At 47.7% G+C, this 15003-nt stretch overlaps 3 protein-coding genes across 3 annotated transcripts in view; all 3 read right to left on the bottom strand.

Annotated features, from left to right (window-relative positions):
* Nucleotides 1-4939, bottom strand: part of FSIP2 (fibrous sheath interacting protein 2) — a gene marked incomplete at its 5' end in the record, with an annotated part of 38024 nt that extends 33085 nt beyond the window's left edge. Inside the window, 6 exons of the mRNA XM_081889520.1 lie at nt 961-1105; nt 2375-2485; nt 2649-2793; nt 3459-3598; nt 4343-4432; nt 4925-4939. Of these exons, the coding sequence (XP_081745646.1) occupies nt 961-1105; nt 2375-2485; nt 2649-2793; nt 3459-3598; nt 4343-4432; nt 4925-4939 (646 nt within the window). The remainder of the gene's footprint in view (nt 1-960; nt 1106-2374; nt 2486-2648; nt 2794-3458; nt 3599-4342; nt 4433-4924) is intronic.
* Nucleotides 4940-5355: 416 nt separating this feature from the next.
* LOC309357429 (fibrous sheath-interacting protein 2-like) lies at nt 5356-7426 on the bottom strand. The gene is made up of 3 exons (XM_081889571.1): nt 7149-7426; nt 6444-6569; nt 5356-5542 (listed from the first exon to the last, which is right to left on the bottom strand). Exons 1-3 carry the CDS (start codon nt 7254-7256, stop codon nt 5372-5374), a joined length of 405 nt encoding a protein of 134 aa, XP_081745697.1. The 5' UTR covers nt 7257-7426; the 3' UTR covers nt 5356-5371.
* Nucleotides 7427-9645: 2219 nt separating this feature from the next.
* On the bottom strand, nt 9646-14757 carry LOC309357416 (uncharacterized protein). The gene is made up of 3 exons (XM_081889554.1): nt 14090-14757; nt 12428-12584; nt 9646-9704 (listed from the first exon to the last, which is right to left on the bottom strand). The coding sequence occupies exons 1-2, from the start codon at nt 14694-14696 to the stop codon at nt 12472-12474; spliced, it is 720 nt and encodes a 239-aa protein (XP_081745680.1). The 5' UTR covers nt 14697-14757; the 3' UTR covers nt 9646-9704; nt 12428-12471.
* Nucleotides 14758-15003: the final 246 nt, after the last annotated feature.

Genomic DNA, 15003 nt, shown 5'->3' with positions numbered 1-15003 from the left:
AAGCCCCCGAATGTGGCGTTTAGCCTCTGCATTTGACATGCAGGAAATGTATTTAACTTTAGTCATGGACAGTGCTTTTTTTCTTAAAAAATGTTTAGATGTACTCTCATTTCCCTACTCATATTGAAATACTGCCCCTCAATGAGACCAAACTAAGATTCACAAAATGTTTAGGGGTATGCGTACCCCAGCGTACCACCCCCAACCCCCGAAAAAAAGCACTGGGTTTCATATTTCAGTGGGACTCTCTCAGCAGTTTATCAATCAAAACAAAAGGCACACAGCTTAAATTCTACATGTTAATTTTTCTTGTTGAAAATCTCACCGATTCACCTTTTTTTGCAAACTGCTTTGAGGGAGTTGTCATTTTTTACAATCAAGTGGTGTATAAATTTTATGAAATAAATAATAAGGCAAGAAAAGAAAAAGAAAAAGGAAACTTATATAGTGTATCATCTAAACCAGCAACAGGGAACAGCTGCAAAAGTTCTTAAAAGCAGTGCAACAAATCTACTTAAAGACAACAGTAGATTCTTTGCAGCTAGGAAAGTGAGGAAGGAAGCAAACTGGAATGGATAAAGAGAGGACATAGCTTAACCTACGCATAAGCCTTGAGTGAGAAAATCAGGATTGGGGCACAAAAAATGGTTTGTCCAGGGGCAGTGGCGTAACGTGGGGGGTGCAGGGGGGCCGGCCACACAGGGCGCAACATCTGGGGGTTAGGGGGCGCAAATCCACAGGTTAGGAGGTGCAAATTACTTGCCTTGCCCCGGGTGCTGACAACCCACGCTACGCCACTGTCCAGGGGTACCTTAGGGAGACTTGAAAGCATTCCAGGAGAAGAGGAAGTAGGAGAGAGAGGAAAGAGAGAGAGAGAGAGAGAGAGAGAGAGAGAGAGAGAGAGAGAGAGAGAGAGAGAAGCAAGTGGTCATTCCATGAAAGCCATTCCTGGCCATGTACCTCGTTTTTTAGCTGGGGGTCCCCGATCTCCGACATCCATCGTGTGGACCATCTTGTCAGGAGGGAGCAAGAAGCCTTCTCTCTGGAAGCGTTCCTGCAGCTTCCTCAAGTGGTGAGCCATCTTCTTCTCAAGCATGTTCTGTTTCTGCAGGGTACACAAAGGGCAGAGCCCCGTCACTGTTTCGGGATTCATTCCAGGGTCCTTTGCAACCTTTCATCATGCTGGATCCAAGGGGGGATGCTGGGGGCCCCCCCAAACTGGCAAAGGCACTGCCCCTTTCATTTTGCACCATAGACACACAGAAGCAGCATGAGAGAATTCTTAGTTTGCATGCCTGGGGGTGGGGGGCCCACTAAGCATGCCTAGCTGGAACACACACACACAAAAACCCAACAGCAAGTACTGGGTGTAATTCATGGACCAAGTTATTTGGCAACTGCCCAATGATGATCAGCTGGATAGCTCAGTTGGTTAGAGTATGGTGCCAATAACTCCAAGGTTGCAGGTTCAATCCCCTGCTGCTGTATTGCAGAGGGTTGGACTAGAGACGATCTAACAATTCTATGATTTGCCAGATTTTGCCCCTATGAACTGGGCATCGGTACCTTCTGTCTGTTTTCTATGATGAATTTCTAATTTCTCCAGTCTAAACAGAGCAATTTTGCTATACCAAAGGGGAGCAAGTGAAAGGAAGCCAGTAATTAAATCATTCCCTACGTAATGAACAGGAACTGACCAATTGAAGGACACTTAAGAGACAACTCTGTACTCCATGCTTGATAGGAAGTACAAGGAATAAAAAAAAAATTCCGACGAAAGAAGAATGGATACAAAAACTTATGGCAAAACGTACTGGAAGAATAATAAATCAGGATAACAAACTTTTTATGAAGGAATGGAAATGGTATATTGAATATTTACAAAAGGATTGCAAACAGATAAAAACATTGGCAGGACTATTGTAATAACCTGCAGTTTTTAAAATATAGATATATGAAAATAGATGAATAAAAGAATGATTTAATATAACTTATAATATGCAGGGAATGGTGATATAAAATTTAACAAATCACAGGAAAAGGAGGAAGGAAGTCGATATTTGAAATGTCTGAATTATTGTTAAATTGCTACTGAAATGTATATAAATGAAAATCATTTTGTTTTTGAAAAAAGGAATAAACTTTTAACTAACATTGCAGGGGGGCCTTTGCTAAATAAAGGTTGCTGTTGGGTAAACATTAGGGAAGGGTCTTGGCTAGGAGGATGGGAACTTCTGGATAATATAGAACTACGTAGATGGAATGCTGGGCAGAATCTCCTTTCAGCTGATTGTGGCACCCTACCATGACCGCTCAGATGTCAGCCAAGACCCACACAGCTGCCAGCCGCCTTCCCTGCCCCTCTTCCACTTACCCTTTTCAGCTTGTCTTCCTTGCTCTTCCTCCTCTGCTCTTCAATCCTTGCTTCCCGTTTAACGTCGTCACCAATTTTCATCAGGAGCAGCATTTCCTTCTTCCTCCATTCCTGGGAAACAAAGACTCATCAGCCGTTGGTCACCTGATTCTGGGCTGTCCCTGTTTTCAGCTGGGTGTAAAACAGCAAAGGGGACCCAACTCCCAGCAGCCCCAGTGGCCAGGGTGAATGAGGATGGGTGCCACCTCCTGTTCCAGCTTCCCTTTGTGGTTACCTCTTCCATTTTCTTCCGTAGGAGGAGCTGCTTGCGTTTTTCCAAGCCTTGCTTCTTTTTGTCGTCCTGAGCCAAGGCGAGCTGTCGGTTCTCTTCTGCCAACTGCTCCAGTTTTTCCAGCTCCTGGTTAATCAACTCTAAATATCTTTTTGAAGAAAAAAGGCAAAGGATTGATTAGAATGGCTTGGCTGGTCCTCACCCCATTTCCTCTAGTTTCTCGGCTAACCTGGGGACTTCAGGTAGGCCCTGGAGGTCGGCAACTTGATGTAAAGCTGAAAGCTCATTTCCCCCCCTCCCCGCATGCCCTCTAGTGGCCCCAAACCAATTTGTGGAACGGTAAGAGATTGATTGCTTGTAGGTTTGAGCCCCACTTTGAGCTAAAGATTCCTGCATCACAGGAGGTTGGTCTAGATCAGTGTTTCCCAACTTGTGCCTCCAGCTGTTTCGGAACTACAACTCCCATCATCCCTGACTAGCAAGACCAGTGGCAAGGGATGATGGGAATTGTAGTCCAAAAACAGCTGGAGGCACAAGGTTGGGAAACACTGGTCTAGATGATTCTTGTGGTCCCTTCCAACTCTTACGACCTGCAGTTCATTGTTTCGGCCCATTTCTCCTGTTTTTAATTCCTGTTTTTTCTTGCTGTTTATGCAGAAGAGGATTGCAAGAGAGGCTTCAAAGGAGCACCAGGCCCAAGCGGGGCAGGCTGGCTTTGTGGTGTCACTCTGCAAAATGCACAAAGGTCCGCTTTGGACCTCATGTGCAAAAATGCCCTCAAGACTCCTCCCCCTACCCATCTCCTACGGGCACCTGTTCCGCATCACGGTCTCCTGCTCCTGTATTGTGGGCCTCTCCTCTTTCAGCATCCAGTCGCGATATTTCGACGTGTCAGCGGCCTCCGGAAGATGCTGAGTGTCTTGGAGCTTGGTGATCTGCTTCTCAAGCATTTTCTGGAATTCAGAGGGTTAGAGGGAAGTGGGCATCAGGGCTTTTTCTTGGGACATTGCTGCCAGCAAGTCGTCACTTGGGGTTGGGTGAGCAGAGGAACGCGTCAGACCAATTTAGTGGGGTAGGAGAGCTTAAAACAATGCCAATATTTTTCACATCCAGCAACCAATGCGCCCCTTGGGTTTCAGATAGTAGTACATGGGGTAGACGGATCTAAAAAGCCTGGGACACAAATTTTCATGGCCGTCCAGCGGCTGCAGTGGCTCATTTACCAGAGGTAATGTATTTGGTGTTAACTCGGGAAGCGTATACTCAATTCTGACCAAACAAAGCACAATACAGTGGTACCTCAGGTTACATACACTTCAGGTTACAGACTCTGCTAACCCAGAAATATTACCTCGGGTTAAGAACCTTGCTTCAGGATGAGAACAGAAATTGTGCTCCAGCGGCATGGCGGCAGCGGGAGGCCCCATTAGCTAAAATGGTGCTTCAGGTTAAGAACAGTTTCAGATTAACAACGGACCTCCGGAATGAATTACAGTGGTAACCCAAGGTACCACTGTATACATCAGGAGCCCAAGATGGTGCACATGGTTTTCCCGTCCACATTTTATCCTCACAACAACCCTGTGAGGTAGGCTAGGCAGGAAGTCATGCCTCTTATCAAGTTTGCAATATGCTCTTTGTTAGTAGCAGCTGAGCAGAGGCAGAAGGAGATCTTAAAAAATGGCCCCATGACTTGCCTGTTCTCTGATGTAGTGTTTCTCAAATTCCAGCTTGAGGGAGGTCAGGTACTGCCTGTATTCATTGAATTCCTTCAGGGTACACACCACCTAGGAGGCAAAAAGGAGTCAGGCATCCATGGGAAAGGTTCTTTAAAAAAAAAATTATTTGGTTTTTCAGATTAAAGTTTTACAATCACATATCCAACATACAACATAAAAACAAGATTCCAAGGAATCTCTTGGACCTCCTCCCCTTTGTGGGTCCTTTTGTTAATTATTTCCTCCTGCATCTTTCATGATAATCCAGATCTTTTACATCTCCATTATGTCCAAAATTCACCATTAAACTATGTTATTCCAATCCTACTAACGATGTTAGCTGTTTAAGATGGTTTTTAAGATAAATTATAAATTTCCCCTATTCCTTATTAAAATTTTGGTCTTCCTGATTTCTGACTCTTCTGGTCATTTTAGCCGTTTCTGCATAATCCATCAACTTAATCTGCTATTCTTCTCTGGTAGGGACTTTATCTTCTTTCCATCTCTGAGCCACCATGGGAAAAGGTTCAAGAGCCCTCTGTGCACTTCCATGCTCCCCACCAACAGTGTTGACATCCTAAGTCCCTGTCTGAAATCTGTTTACTCAGAAGCTACAGCTCTTCCCCTAAGATTCTAGTCCTCATGGCTCTGGAGAGAAGACAGATATAAATATAAACACAGGAAGCTGCCTATCAATCCATCTAGCTCTGTATGGCCCACACTGGCTGGCAGCAGCTCTGTGAGGTTACAAGCACAGAGTCTCTCACAGCCCTACCTGGATATGCTACAGCCCTACTCCTTTAAGATTTTTTTTTCTATAGGATTTGCAGCTTTTAATACGACTTCTAGGCTGTTTTGAGGTGACATCAATGGTGTTGTTTGTTCATCGCCTTGTAAAAAACTGTTTCTGGCATGGTGGTGTTTTTTCCCCTATATCTGTCATTTTGCAGTCCTGATTGTCTCGCTAGAAAAGCACAGGGATGTAGCAGCATCAATGTCTGGAGCAGCTCAACTTGCCTTGTTCTTGTCAGTGATGTGGCCTGCCTTTTTGAGCCTCCGCAGGTTGTCTTTCCGCTTGTAGTAGGCACGCAGGTGTGGGTCGTGGAGGCTCTTATAGCTGGGTGCCATGAGTTTGCAGTATGGGTCGTTCAGGTCAAAAGTGGCAGATGGCTGGTAAAGCTGGGGATTATTATTATTATTATTATTATTATTATTATTATTATTATTATTATTCCTATACCACCATTCATCCAAAGATCTCAGGTTCACGGCAAGATAAAAACACACAAAATGCACGCTAAAAACAAGAACAGAACAAAACAATAGCCCCTCCTGTGCAGAGATACAGCAATACATCAAAAAGGGTCGGGGAATGAGACAGGACATTCCATTCAAGTATCAGGAAGAACTTTCTGACAGCAAGGTCTATTTGACAGTGGAATGGACTCCTTCGGGAGGTTGTGGACTATCCTCCCTTGGAAGCTTTCAAGCAGAGGTGGGATGGCCATCTGTCAGGGATGCTTGAGTGGAGATTCCAGCCTTGCAGGGGGTTGGACTAGATGGCCCTTGGGGTCCCTTCCGACTCTACAATTCTATGATTCTAACAAAGGATCTCTCAGACTCCGAAGCAGCCTTCTTCTCCAAGCTGTTGGGTCTCCAGATGCTTGTGGAGTACAACTCCCACCAGCCGCAGCTGGCATGGACGTCAGGAGTTGTATTCCAAGAGGGCGACTGATTGGGGAACCTTACTTTGAAGCGGGGGGTCAACACAGTTCCAGGTGCATTGCTGGTTCCACAGAACTAACTGCAATGCCTATTTGGAATGCTTTATTGTCTAGGACTGGAGCACGGTCTTTGCAGCAGTGGCTCCCCTTTTGCGGAACACTTTCCCCAGGGAACCTCACTTGAAGCCATCATTAAACATCTTTAAGTACTGGGCCATTCCCCGTCCGCTCAGTCAGGCTTTGGGATTTAAATTATCTGTGGTCTCGTCCGGGGGGGGGGGTGAGTGGGTGGGATGTTTTAGTCCCGCCTTTTTAAAATGTTGCTGTGTGTGTGCGCGCAGATGTCCTCTGTTCACCTTTTCACCCAAATTGGTCCTGTAGAACATAGTGTTTGAGCCTGGCAGGAAAGGGATTTTGGTAAAGAGTGGCATGTCCAGGATCTGGTTGGGTTCCACGGCTGGCATCTGCTTCCCAGACCCCATCTGGAAGAGTCAAAACATCCACGTGTCAGCAGGGAGAGTTGCTGCAGTAGCCCATTCATTTTAGGGTTTCTTTAGAAAGGTCTCTTGAGGATGCAACAAAAAACCCACGCCTCGCCAGTGTGTGCGTGGTACTGCCAATTGCTTCACACAACTGCAGCTCCAGAAGCACACCACAAAGTTCCAGTCACTTATTTTCAGGCACATGTTTTCAAGCTACATAGCTACTCTGCTGCTTGCCCAGCGTATTGGGCATGGGATAGGCCAAACAGCTTTGTGCTCAGAGTGTCAGTGGTCTAGGTGGCCGGCCCTTAGCCTGGCATCCTTCAGACCTTTTGGACTCTGATTCCCATCAGCCCCAGGCATCAGGTTGGGGGATTCTGGGTGGGTTGGTGGGACACAGAGCAAACCTCCCCCAGAAGCAGATTGATCTTAGGTCCCATAATGTGGACAGGTGGACCACTAACTGTCCATTGCCTAGCCTAGGAACACGAATCAGAGATTTCCCCTCCCCGGCTTGCATTTCTTGCTGGTTCCCCCTCCCTGACTCCAGCTCCAAAAGAGGGTGGTGTCAGCACTCACATCTACAACGTCTTCGTCCGGTTCCATAGCTTCGAGCGCCGTCCGGGCGCTCTCGGTCAGGTAATGTCCCATAGCTGCCTTCAGCAGCCCTCGATTGGGGTACGTCATCTTGAGGTTCAGTCTGGCTTGTTGCCCTCAGAGGACATGGCCTCCAACTGCCACCTCCACAGAGCCCTTCTAGAACTCTCCGAGACATTGTTAGCAACAGGGGAGTTCCACCAGCAGTTCTCTGTGGAGCTCTCAAGATCTTTGATGTTCTGTTCCGAGGGGGGAAATCCGGCGATGGAATCCACCATTGCTGTCTGGATTCTTAATGACTCCAAATACTCACCTCTGCACCACAGAGGATGCTAGCAGGCTTGCTTTGCTAAACACGGGGATTGTTGTTATTATTTTGCAAATATATTTGTTTCATTTTATAATGTATACCAGAACAGAGAGAACAGTTATAACAACAGATTTTAAAAAATCAAAGTTGAGAAACAAAACTATAAAACAGGCACGCAGAATGAGTGCAGTTGCACATGGGTAAAAAAAACCCAAGTCCAAGTAAATGCAGTAATATTAGCATCATCTGATGATCGACACTAAAATCACAGGTCTGCCAAGCTTTCGACCATAGTTGTATTGAAATACTGCTTCCTGGGCCTATTTAGTTTTCTATGTGTTGTATATAAGTGTAAATAAGAGCATATAGCCTAAGGACACCCCAGTCTCTGCTGACCTTTGTCCCAAGGAAACCAAACCCTGGGTAAGTACAGTCGTACCTTGGTTTTCAAACAGCTTAGTTCTCGAACTTTTTGGCTCCCGAACACCGCAAACCTGGAAGTGAGTGTTACGGTTTGCGAACTATTTTTGGAAGCCGAACATCCGACGGGTCTTCCGCGGCTTCTGATTGGCTGCAGGAACTTCCTGTAGCCAATCAGAAACTGTGCTTTGGTTTCCAAACGTTTTGGAAGTTGAACGGACTTCTGGAATGGATTCCGTTCGGCTTCCAAGGTACAGCTGTACTTGGAACCCCTGGGTTTTCTTACCACCCAGAGATTGGGTTGGTGTGTAACACTACTCTATCCTGAGGACTCACCTATAACAGTCAGGATACCTCTGTGGACATTGTGCCTCTTGCAGATTGGGCACTGCATGCTGAAAGTCTCCTACATATATTGATCACAGAAATGAAGAGATGGCTCTTCCCATGTTACACATTGAGCAGGAGGAATTGAATGTCCCAGTATGTGATGATGATCACTGATCTCAGAATACCTCTAGAAAGGGGGATGGTGGAACAAATGGATAGAGGGGCAAGCCTGATGTGCTTGTTCGCTTGTTTCATAAAATTTATACACTGCCTGATTGTAAAAAAAAACCCCAACCACCTCAAAGCAGTTTATGAAGAAAATGAAACCATAAAATTATCAGTTAAAACAACTCCTTAAAACCAGCAACAAATTCCAGGGCGCATCTTAGGGCACAATAGTGGCAGCTTTCCAAAGGATGACGACTTTGCAAAGATCTCTCATAAAAATACGCACACATCCTATGAGGGTTCAGTCTGTGGAATCTGTGGACGGTTTCACACCACGGTCTTGCTGCAATGCACCAGATCCCTGATTTACATGGTTTTGTTAAAGGAGATAGATATGATCTGTGATCTGGTGGTGGTTGGGGGAGCGGGTAAAATATATGAAAAATTATGCCATTTTGCCATTTCCCGTTATTTGATACATATGCCTATTCTCCCTTTTTGTCCTCATACAGTACATGCAATTTCACACTTTTTTCTCCCTCCAGGACATTCTACTTTCCTCCTCCCTTTCAAATGGTTCCCTTTCCACCCCCACCTTTTCAGTTGCCCCACTTTTTGTCTGTGGGGCTGCATCCCCTGTCTCTCAAGAAGATCGTCACAGCAAGGGGGAAACCAGTGTAGGAGCAGCTGCTCCGATGTTTCATTTCCTCTACCCTCCCCATTCCTTTTTCCTTTTGTGCTGCATCCGTTTCATCGTGAGCTTGCAGCTAAGGACTGTCTTATCCTTTAATGCATGGGCAGCAGTTAACAAAGTGCTTTGCAAGTGTTAAGATACATAATGCCAATTACATGGAAATGAGTACTAAACATGTGCCATTTTCCATTGCGGGAAAGCTCCGATACAATGTGGAAATTAAGAGTTAGGGGAAAGTCGGGGAAATGGAATCGACGACCATGTGAATGCAGCCTCTTTCTGCCCTCTCCAGCCCTGCCTGGCTGGGACGTGTCATTGACCTGTGATGCTGCTGCCCCTTGTTCACATCCCAGGTGCAGGATGGAGAGAGGAGTAGAACCCTCTGACTTTTCCGTGGCTGAAATGCAGACCACTATACAAAGGCCAAGCGCCACACCTGTGCCCCACCCACTTTTACCTCTGGCCCCGCCCACCTTTGGCACATGGAAGGTTCTCCACAAGGGAACTTCTTCAGGAGGAGGTTCCTGATCCCTGGCCTATGCAGACAAGGTCAGACCTTTTGGTTTTGTACATTTTTATTCTGGGTGACAGCTGAAAATCCAGATGAACACGAGACCTGCGGGGGAAGGGGAGGGAAATGCAAGCACCACATTAGGAGCCGGGGACAAAGGCAACAATTCAAGGGCAAATATTAATAGAGAGAAATATTAACAGATACAAAGACAGAGTTATATTATGGCCATTGTTTATTACACTTGTATACCACCTTTCATCTGGAGAGCCCAGGGTGGTTCACAATAGAAAAGTACAAAATGATCAGCCATATGCATGCCTCATTGTCACAATACATTATTATTATTATTATTATTATTATTATTATTATTATTATTATTATTATTAATCTGCCCTTCACACTAGGGTACCTGGACCAGGTTACAACAATTTAAAATGCAACATTAAAAACTGCTTTAAAAACTTACAGTTACTAATAATACATCTAATAGAAACAGCAATAATGTCTTCACAAAAATTAACAAGTTCATACAATTGCTTACTTAGATTTCCGGTAATTAACTTGCAATAAGGATTCAGGTGAATTAAGAAAATGATTTTGGTAGATTTATATTCCACGTCTAAAATCAACTATCTGCAGGTGCAGATAAGATACAGAGTATGACCATTATTCCATCTAGCTTAGTACCATCTGCACTGACCGGCAGCAGTTCTCCAGGGTTTTAGGCAGGAAACATTCCCAGTCTTACATGAAGATGTTTCTGGGTTTGACCCTGGGACCTGTGCATGCAAAGTGTCTGCCACTGAGCTACTGCCTTTCCATAAGGTAAGATTCTAGTCCACATGGTTCTGAATAAAGGAATATAATAAATTGGAACATACGAAGTTGCCTTATATCAAGTGAGACCCTTGATCCATCTAACTGAGTATGGCAGAAGCACTTGGGGTTTCAGGTGGAGAGATGCTGTTGGGGATTGAACCTGAGACCTTCTGCATGCAAGGCAGGGGCTCTGCCCCTGAGCTATGGGCCTTCCCTTACCAAGGGACTTCCTTTGATCAAACACACTAGGGCAAGCAACATGTCAATGGGTGGTGCCAACACATTTCTGCAACCTTTCTGACTTTTCCATTTCATTATATGCAAAACGAGCATCCTGGTATCTGGCTGCTTAGAAGCCCTTGGGACAGCTTATATTATCTCAAGCTGGTGCAATGATCTCTGTTAAAAACAAGATTTTTTTTTAGTGTCAGAAATCAGCGTCAGAAAATATAATAAACAGCCATCTAATCTCCCATCTTATTGTGGGATCTTAAACCCACAATAAGATCTGGATTTATCTATCTCCAGCCCATCACACTTAGAAAGAGGTCCTAATTTCCACATGGCTAGAAAGATGTGCATCTTTTGGACTTCAGGGTGTTCCATAGACGTGGGGATCGTCACCTCAAATGGGCACAGCCTCTTGCGCCTGCCACTTCCAGCACCACTGGCACTCAAATGCTGTTGCACTTGTGTTCTGCTTGGAGGCTCCCCAGAAGAGGCATCTGGTTGGCCCAGTGAGAACAGGAAGCTGGACTAGATGGACCCCCTTTGGCCTGATCCAGCTACAGGGCTCCTCTTATGAGCAGGATTGCCCGAGGACTGTATCATGCAGCCATAGAGGGCATGCCTTCAAAGGGACTAGTTGCATGCTCTGCTTTCTCAGACTGCCTGCAAGCAAAGCAGACTCCTTTGAAGCTGACGCAAATCAGCTTTGTGCCCTCTAAGGGACTTTCTTTCAGAGCCAGTCAGCTGTTTGACACTGACAGCGAGCCCCTTGGCTGCACCAGGGAGTTCCTGGTGGGTAATCCCAGAAGGACTCACTGTCAGTGTCAATCAGCTGATAGTAAGCGAGCCCCGCTTGCAAAGGAACGACTGGGAGCTCACTTTAAGGAAGGAGAGTGTGGTTTGGGGGGGGGAACACCCTAGTGGACCAAATCAGAAGGTTCCTTCAGGGCTTCTCCACCTGAGCTACAAGCTGCGTGAATTTGCATTTATTTCCCCATCGTTCAGCCCAGACACTGAGGTCCAGCTCTGAGGGCCTTCTGGCGGTTCCCTCACTGCGAGAAGTGAGGTTACAGGGAACCAGGCAGATGGCCTTCTCGGTAGTGGCGCTCGCCCTATGGAACCCCCTCCCATCAGATGTCAAGGAAATAAACAACTATTAGACTTTGAGAAGACACTTGAAAGACAGCCCTGTATAGGGAAGTTTTTAATACTTGATGTTTTACTGTGTTTGACGTTTTAATTTGTTGAAGCCACCCAGAGTAGCACAGGCAACCCAGTCAGATGGGAGGCATATAAATAAATTATTATTACATTATTATTATTATTATTATTATTATTATTATTATTATTATTATTATTTAGCTCAAACCCTCATGGGTGTAGCCAGGATTTAATTTAGGGGGTATAAATAGCCTGTGGGAACCTTCCAGTTGTTTAGAAACTGGTCAGGCCCTGCAGGTGCACCTTCTCAGGAAAAAATGCTGGAAACTATGAGAAACTTCCAGAACAGAGCTACCCGCAATGTGATTGGTCAGTTTGCGGAATTACGCCTATCGTTCAGCCGGATTGCCAGTTGAGTCACTAGAATGTGCCACAGCATCATCCAAATGACCTCAGCGAGAATTTCAATTTCAATTATTCTGGTTACTCCTATTTTTATTGATTTACTTGATTTAGGGAGGGCAGCTGCCCCCCTGGCTATGCCCCTGCTTACCCTGGGAGCAGAAGATCATCACCCCAGGTTCCTACGGAGATGCCTCCTTCCCCTTGATACGCACCTTAACCAGGTAAGGAGGGAGAAGTCCTGGCAGAGTAGAAGGCTTTACATTGGCGGGTGATGGTAGAAGTAATAGCCCCCGTAGGCCATTGTTCCGAAAGACAGCGCAGCTCCCAACAACTGAATAAACCTTGATTTGTCTGTCCAAGTTTCGCTCACTTGAGGGTGGAGGGGGGGAAAAACAACACAATTCCTTTCTATAGCACCACAAATGTGCAAAGTGAGAAGTCTCCGCCCCCAAGGACACTACAGTTTGCCCCGAGGGAAACCACAGAGGGAGATGGAGGCAGGTCACTGTCCTATGATTAGACTTTTGTTATACAGCAGGGTAAGTGGCTGCAACTTATCTTATAACATCGTCCATATTGATGCCCATTAACAGCATCCTCTGGGCAGATCACAAGCAGGAAAACATGAAAAAATATAAAGAAGCCCAGAACAATAAATCAAAGCAGAAAACAAATCCCAGCATAAGCATTCCTGGCAATGCTCTGAGCAGGGGATTTGATTGCATATGGGCCTCAAGAGAAGGAACAGCCACATCAGCCTCCATTAACCTGGAACAACTTTCTGAGGGCAAGAGCTGTTTGAAAGTGGAACGGACTCCCTTTGACTTTTTAAGGGGGTGTGAGGTCAAGTGTCAGTGCTGGGGTGGCTTGCCCATGGCTGCTGGGTGTTCACTGACTCTTCTGGAACACAGGAAATGATACTGAAGAAGAGATCCTCTGGGCACGCACAGAGTGACTCCTATCCCACGCAGCTAGTAGCAAGCCACCAGATTGGCAGTTTTTTGAGCAGTAGCCCACCTTTCAGCCCCAGAGGGGAGCATTCAAGATGGTTTGGGAGTACAGGTGTGGAGGGGGAAGTGTCTCACAACTGCTTGGGAGTTGCAGGGCCAGATCCTGAAGCCTCCTTTCCCCCCTCTCTCTCTTTCCCCCGCCCCCCAATTTCATGTCAGAAAGACTCTCCTCTTTCATTGTGAGAGCTGGTGCTTAGATTATGAACTGAGAGTCCTGGATTCGAATCCCCACTTGGAAAGGAAGCTCACCAGGTGACAATGGGCCCTTCAACATCTCTCAGCCTAACCTACTTCACAGGGTTGTTATGGGAGGAGAAGCACCAGGTACACCACCACCTTACGCTCCGGGGGGTGGGGGTGGGAGTGGTATATTAATGTAATAAATAAATGTGCCAAGCAAATAAGACTTGGGGGGAGTGAGGACTAAAATAGCTAGTGGAAGGGGCCTTGCAAGGGATGGTTGACACTCTGCACATGCCCAGAAGCAGCTTGGGCCACAGCAGGAGTTAAGCCCACATCAAGCCTGAGCAGCCACTGAGGGTTTGATTTCAGCCTCCGCTGTTGCAAGTGATGAAGAGTGCCCCTGAGCATACCCAGAGTGCTTCCCGCTCCCCCAAATCTCACTGTCAGAAAGACTCTCCTCCATCATATTGCAAGTAAACAAGCCTTGCGGGGAATGAGGACTAAACTAGCCATTGGAGGGGACTTGTCGGTTCGTGTGGAAACAGGACGGGGCTTTGCAAGGGCTGCGCGCATGCCCAGAGGCACCTTGTGCCACAGAAGGCTTGTGCAGCGACGGGGTTCTGAAAGCGGCGAAGAGCGCCCCCTCGAGCATACCCAGATCGCCTCCCGACCACTACTCACGCGTTCGCTTGGTGGCGACGCGGCCCTTGATGCGCCGGAGCTCGAGGGCACCGTCGGGCCGGCCGGGAGCGAAGACGGCTGTGTGGATCTCCATAGAGCAGGCGCCCTCGACTTCGAAGACCTCGCGGAGCAGCTCCTCGAGGCGACTCAGGGCTTCGTACTCCTCCTCGGGCCGCGGCTGCACAATCACGCCCACCAGGGCGGCCGGCGCGCCGCGGCTCTGGTCCCGCACGCCCTGCAGTACCTCCCGCAGCCGCGCCGCCCGCTCCCGCAGCGACGCCGCCCGGCACAGGAAGAAAGTCAGCTGCCCCGACGGCGCGACCGAGGAAGTGCAGGGCGGCGACTGAGTGCCCAGCTGCTGCTGCTGCTGCTGGGCCTTCGCGGTGGGCTCGGCACCAGGGGCCTCTTGGGAGCCGCCACCCGTTGTGGGCAGCACGTGGTGCGCGAAGGAGCTGAGGACCTGTTGGCCGCTCTCGGGCCCCCACGGCTCGCCGGCCAGGAGCACCACTTGCGTTCGCTGTACCACAGCGCCCCCGGGTTCGCCCTCGCACGGATCCTGGTGGGCGTCGGTCCGCCGCCCTCCGCCCCGCTGCTCTTTCCTCTCCATTCCGCCCGGCTCCAGCTGCTGGTGGCGCCTCCCGACGGCACGGGCGCCACTCGCACGGTGTCACAATCCCTCCTCGCGTAAGGGGTCCTTGCTGCTGCCACTGCTGCTGCGTGTGTCCACGAAACGCCGCGCGCTTGGCCTGGCTGCCCGTGCGCCCTGGGCGCACCGATTAGATGTGTGCGCCCAGGGCGCATTTGGCGAGCCCCCTGTTCTTCGGAGCGCCCAAGCAAGCGTGCAATAATTTTGGCCACGGTTGTTGCCTCCTCAAAAGCTTTCGAGGCTTGGAGAGAGAAGGGACCGGGGCGAA

Source organism: Podarcis melisellensis (genome assembly GCF_964234715.1).
Source record: "Podarcis melisellensis genome assembly, chromosome: 15".
NCBI lineage: Eukaryota > Metazoa > Chordata > Lepidosauria > Squamata > Lacertidae > Podarcis > Podarcis melisellensis.
The sequence above is the reverse complement of the archived record's forward strand: the minus strand, read 5'-3'. Positions and strand labels throughout refer to the sequence as shown.

Bases quoted from the DNA above. Each gene is read 5' to 3' on its own strand.
- LOC309357429 (XM_081889571.1), bottom strand. From the start codon at position 7,256: ATGACGTACCCCAATCGAGGGCTGCTGAAGGCAGCTATGGGACATTAC. The intron at 6,570-7,148 runs GTGAGTGCTGAC...TGACTCTTCCAG, and splicing joins CGGACGAAGACGTTGTAGAT to ATGGGGTCTGGGAAGCAGAT. The intron at 5,543-6,443 runs GTGAACAGAGGA...AATAATCCCCAG, and splicing joins GGACCAATTTGGGTGAAAAG to CTTTACCAGCCATCTGCCAC.
- LOC309357416 (XM_081889554.1), bottom strand. From the start codon at position 14,696: ATGGAGAGGAAAGAGCAGCGGGGCGGAGGGCGGCGGACCGACGCCCAC. The intron at 12,585-14,089 runs GTGAGTAGTGGT...TCCACCCTCAAG, and splicing joins CGTCGCCACCAAGCGAACGC to TGAGCGAAACTTGGACAGAC.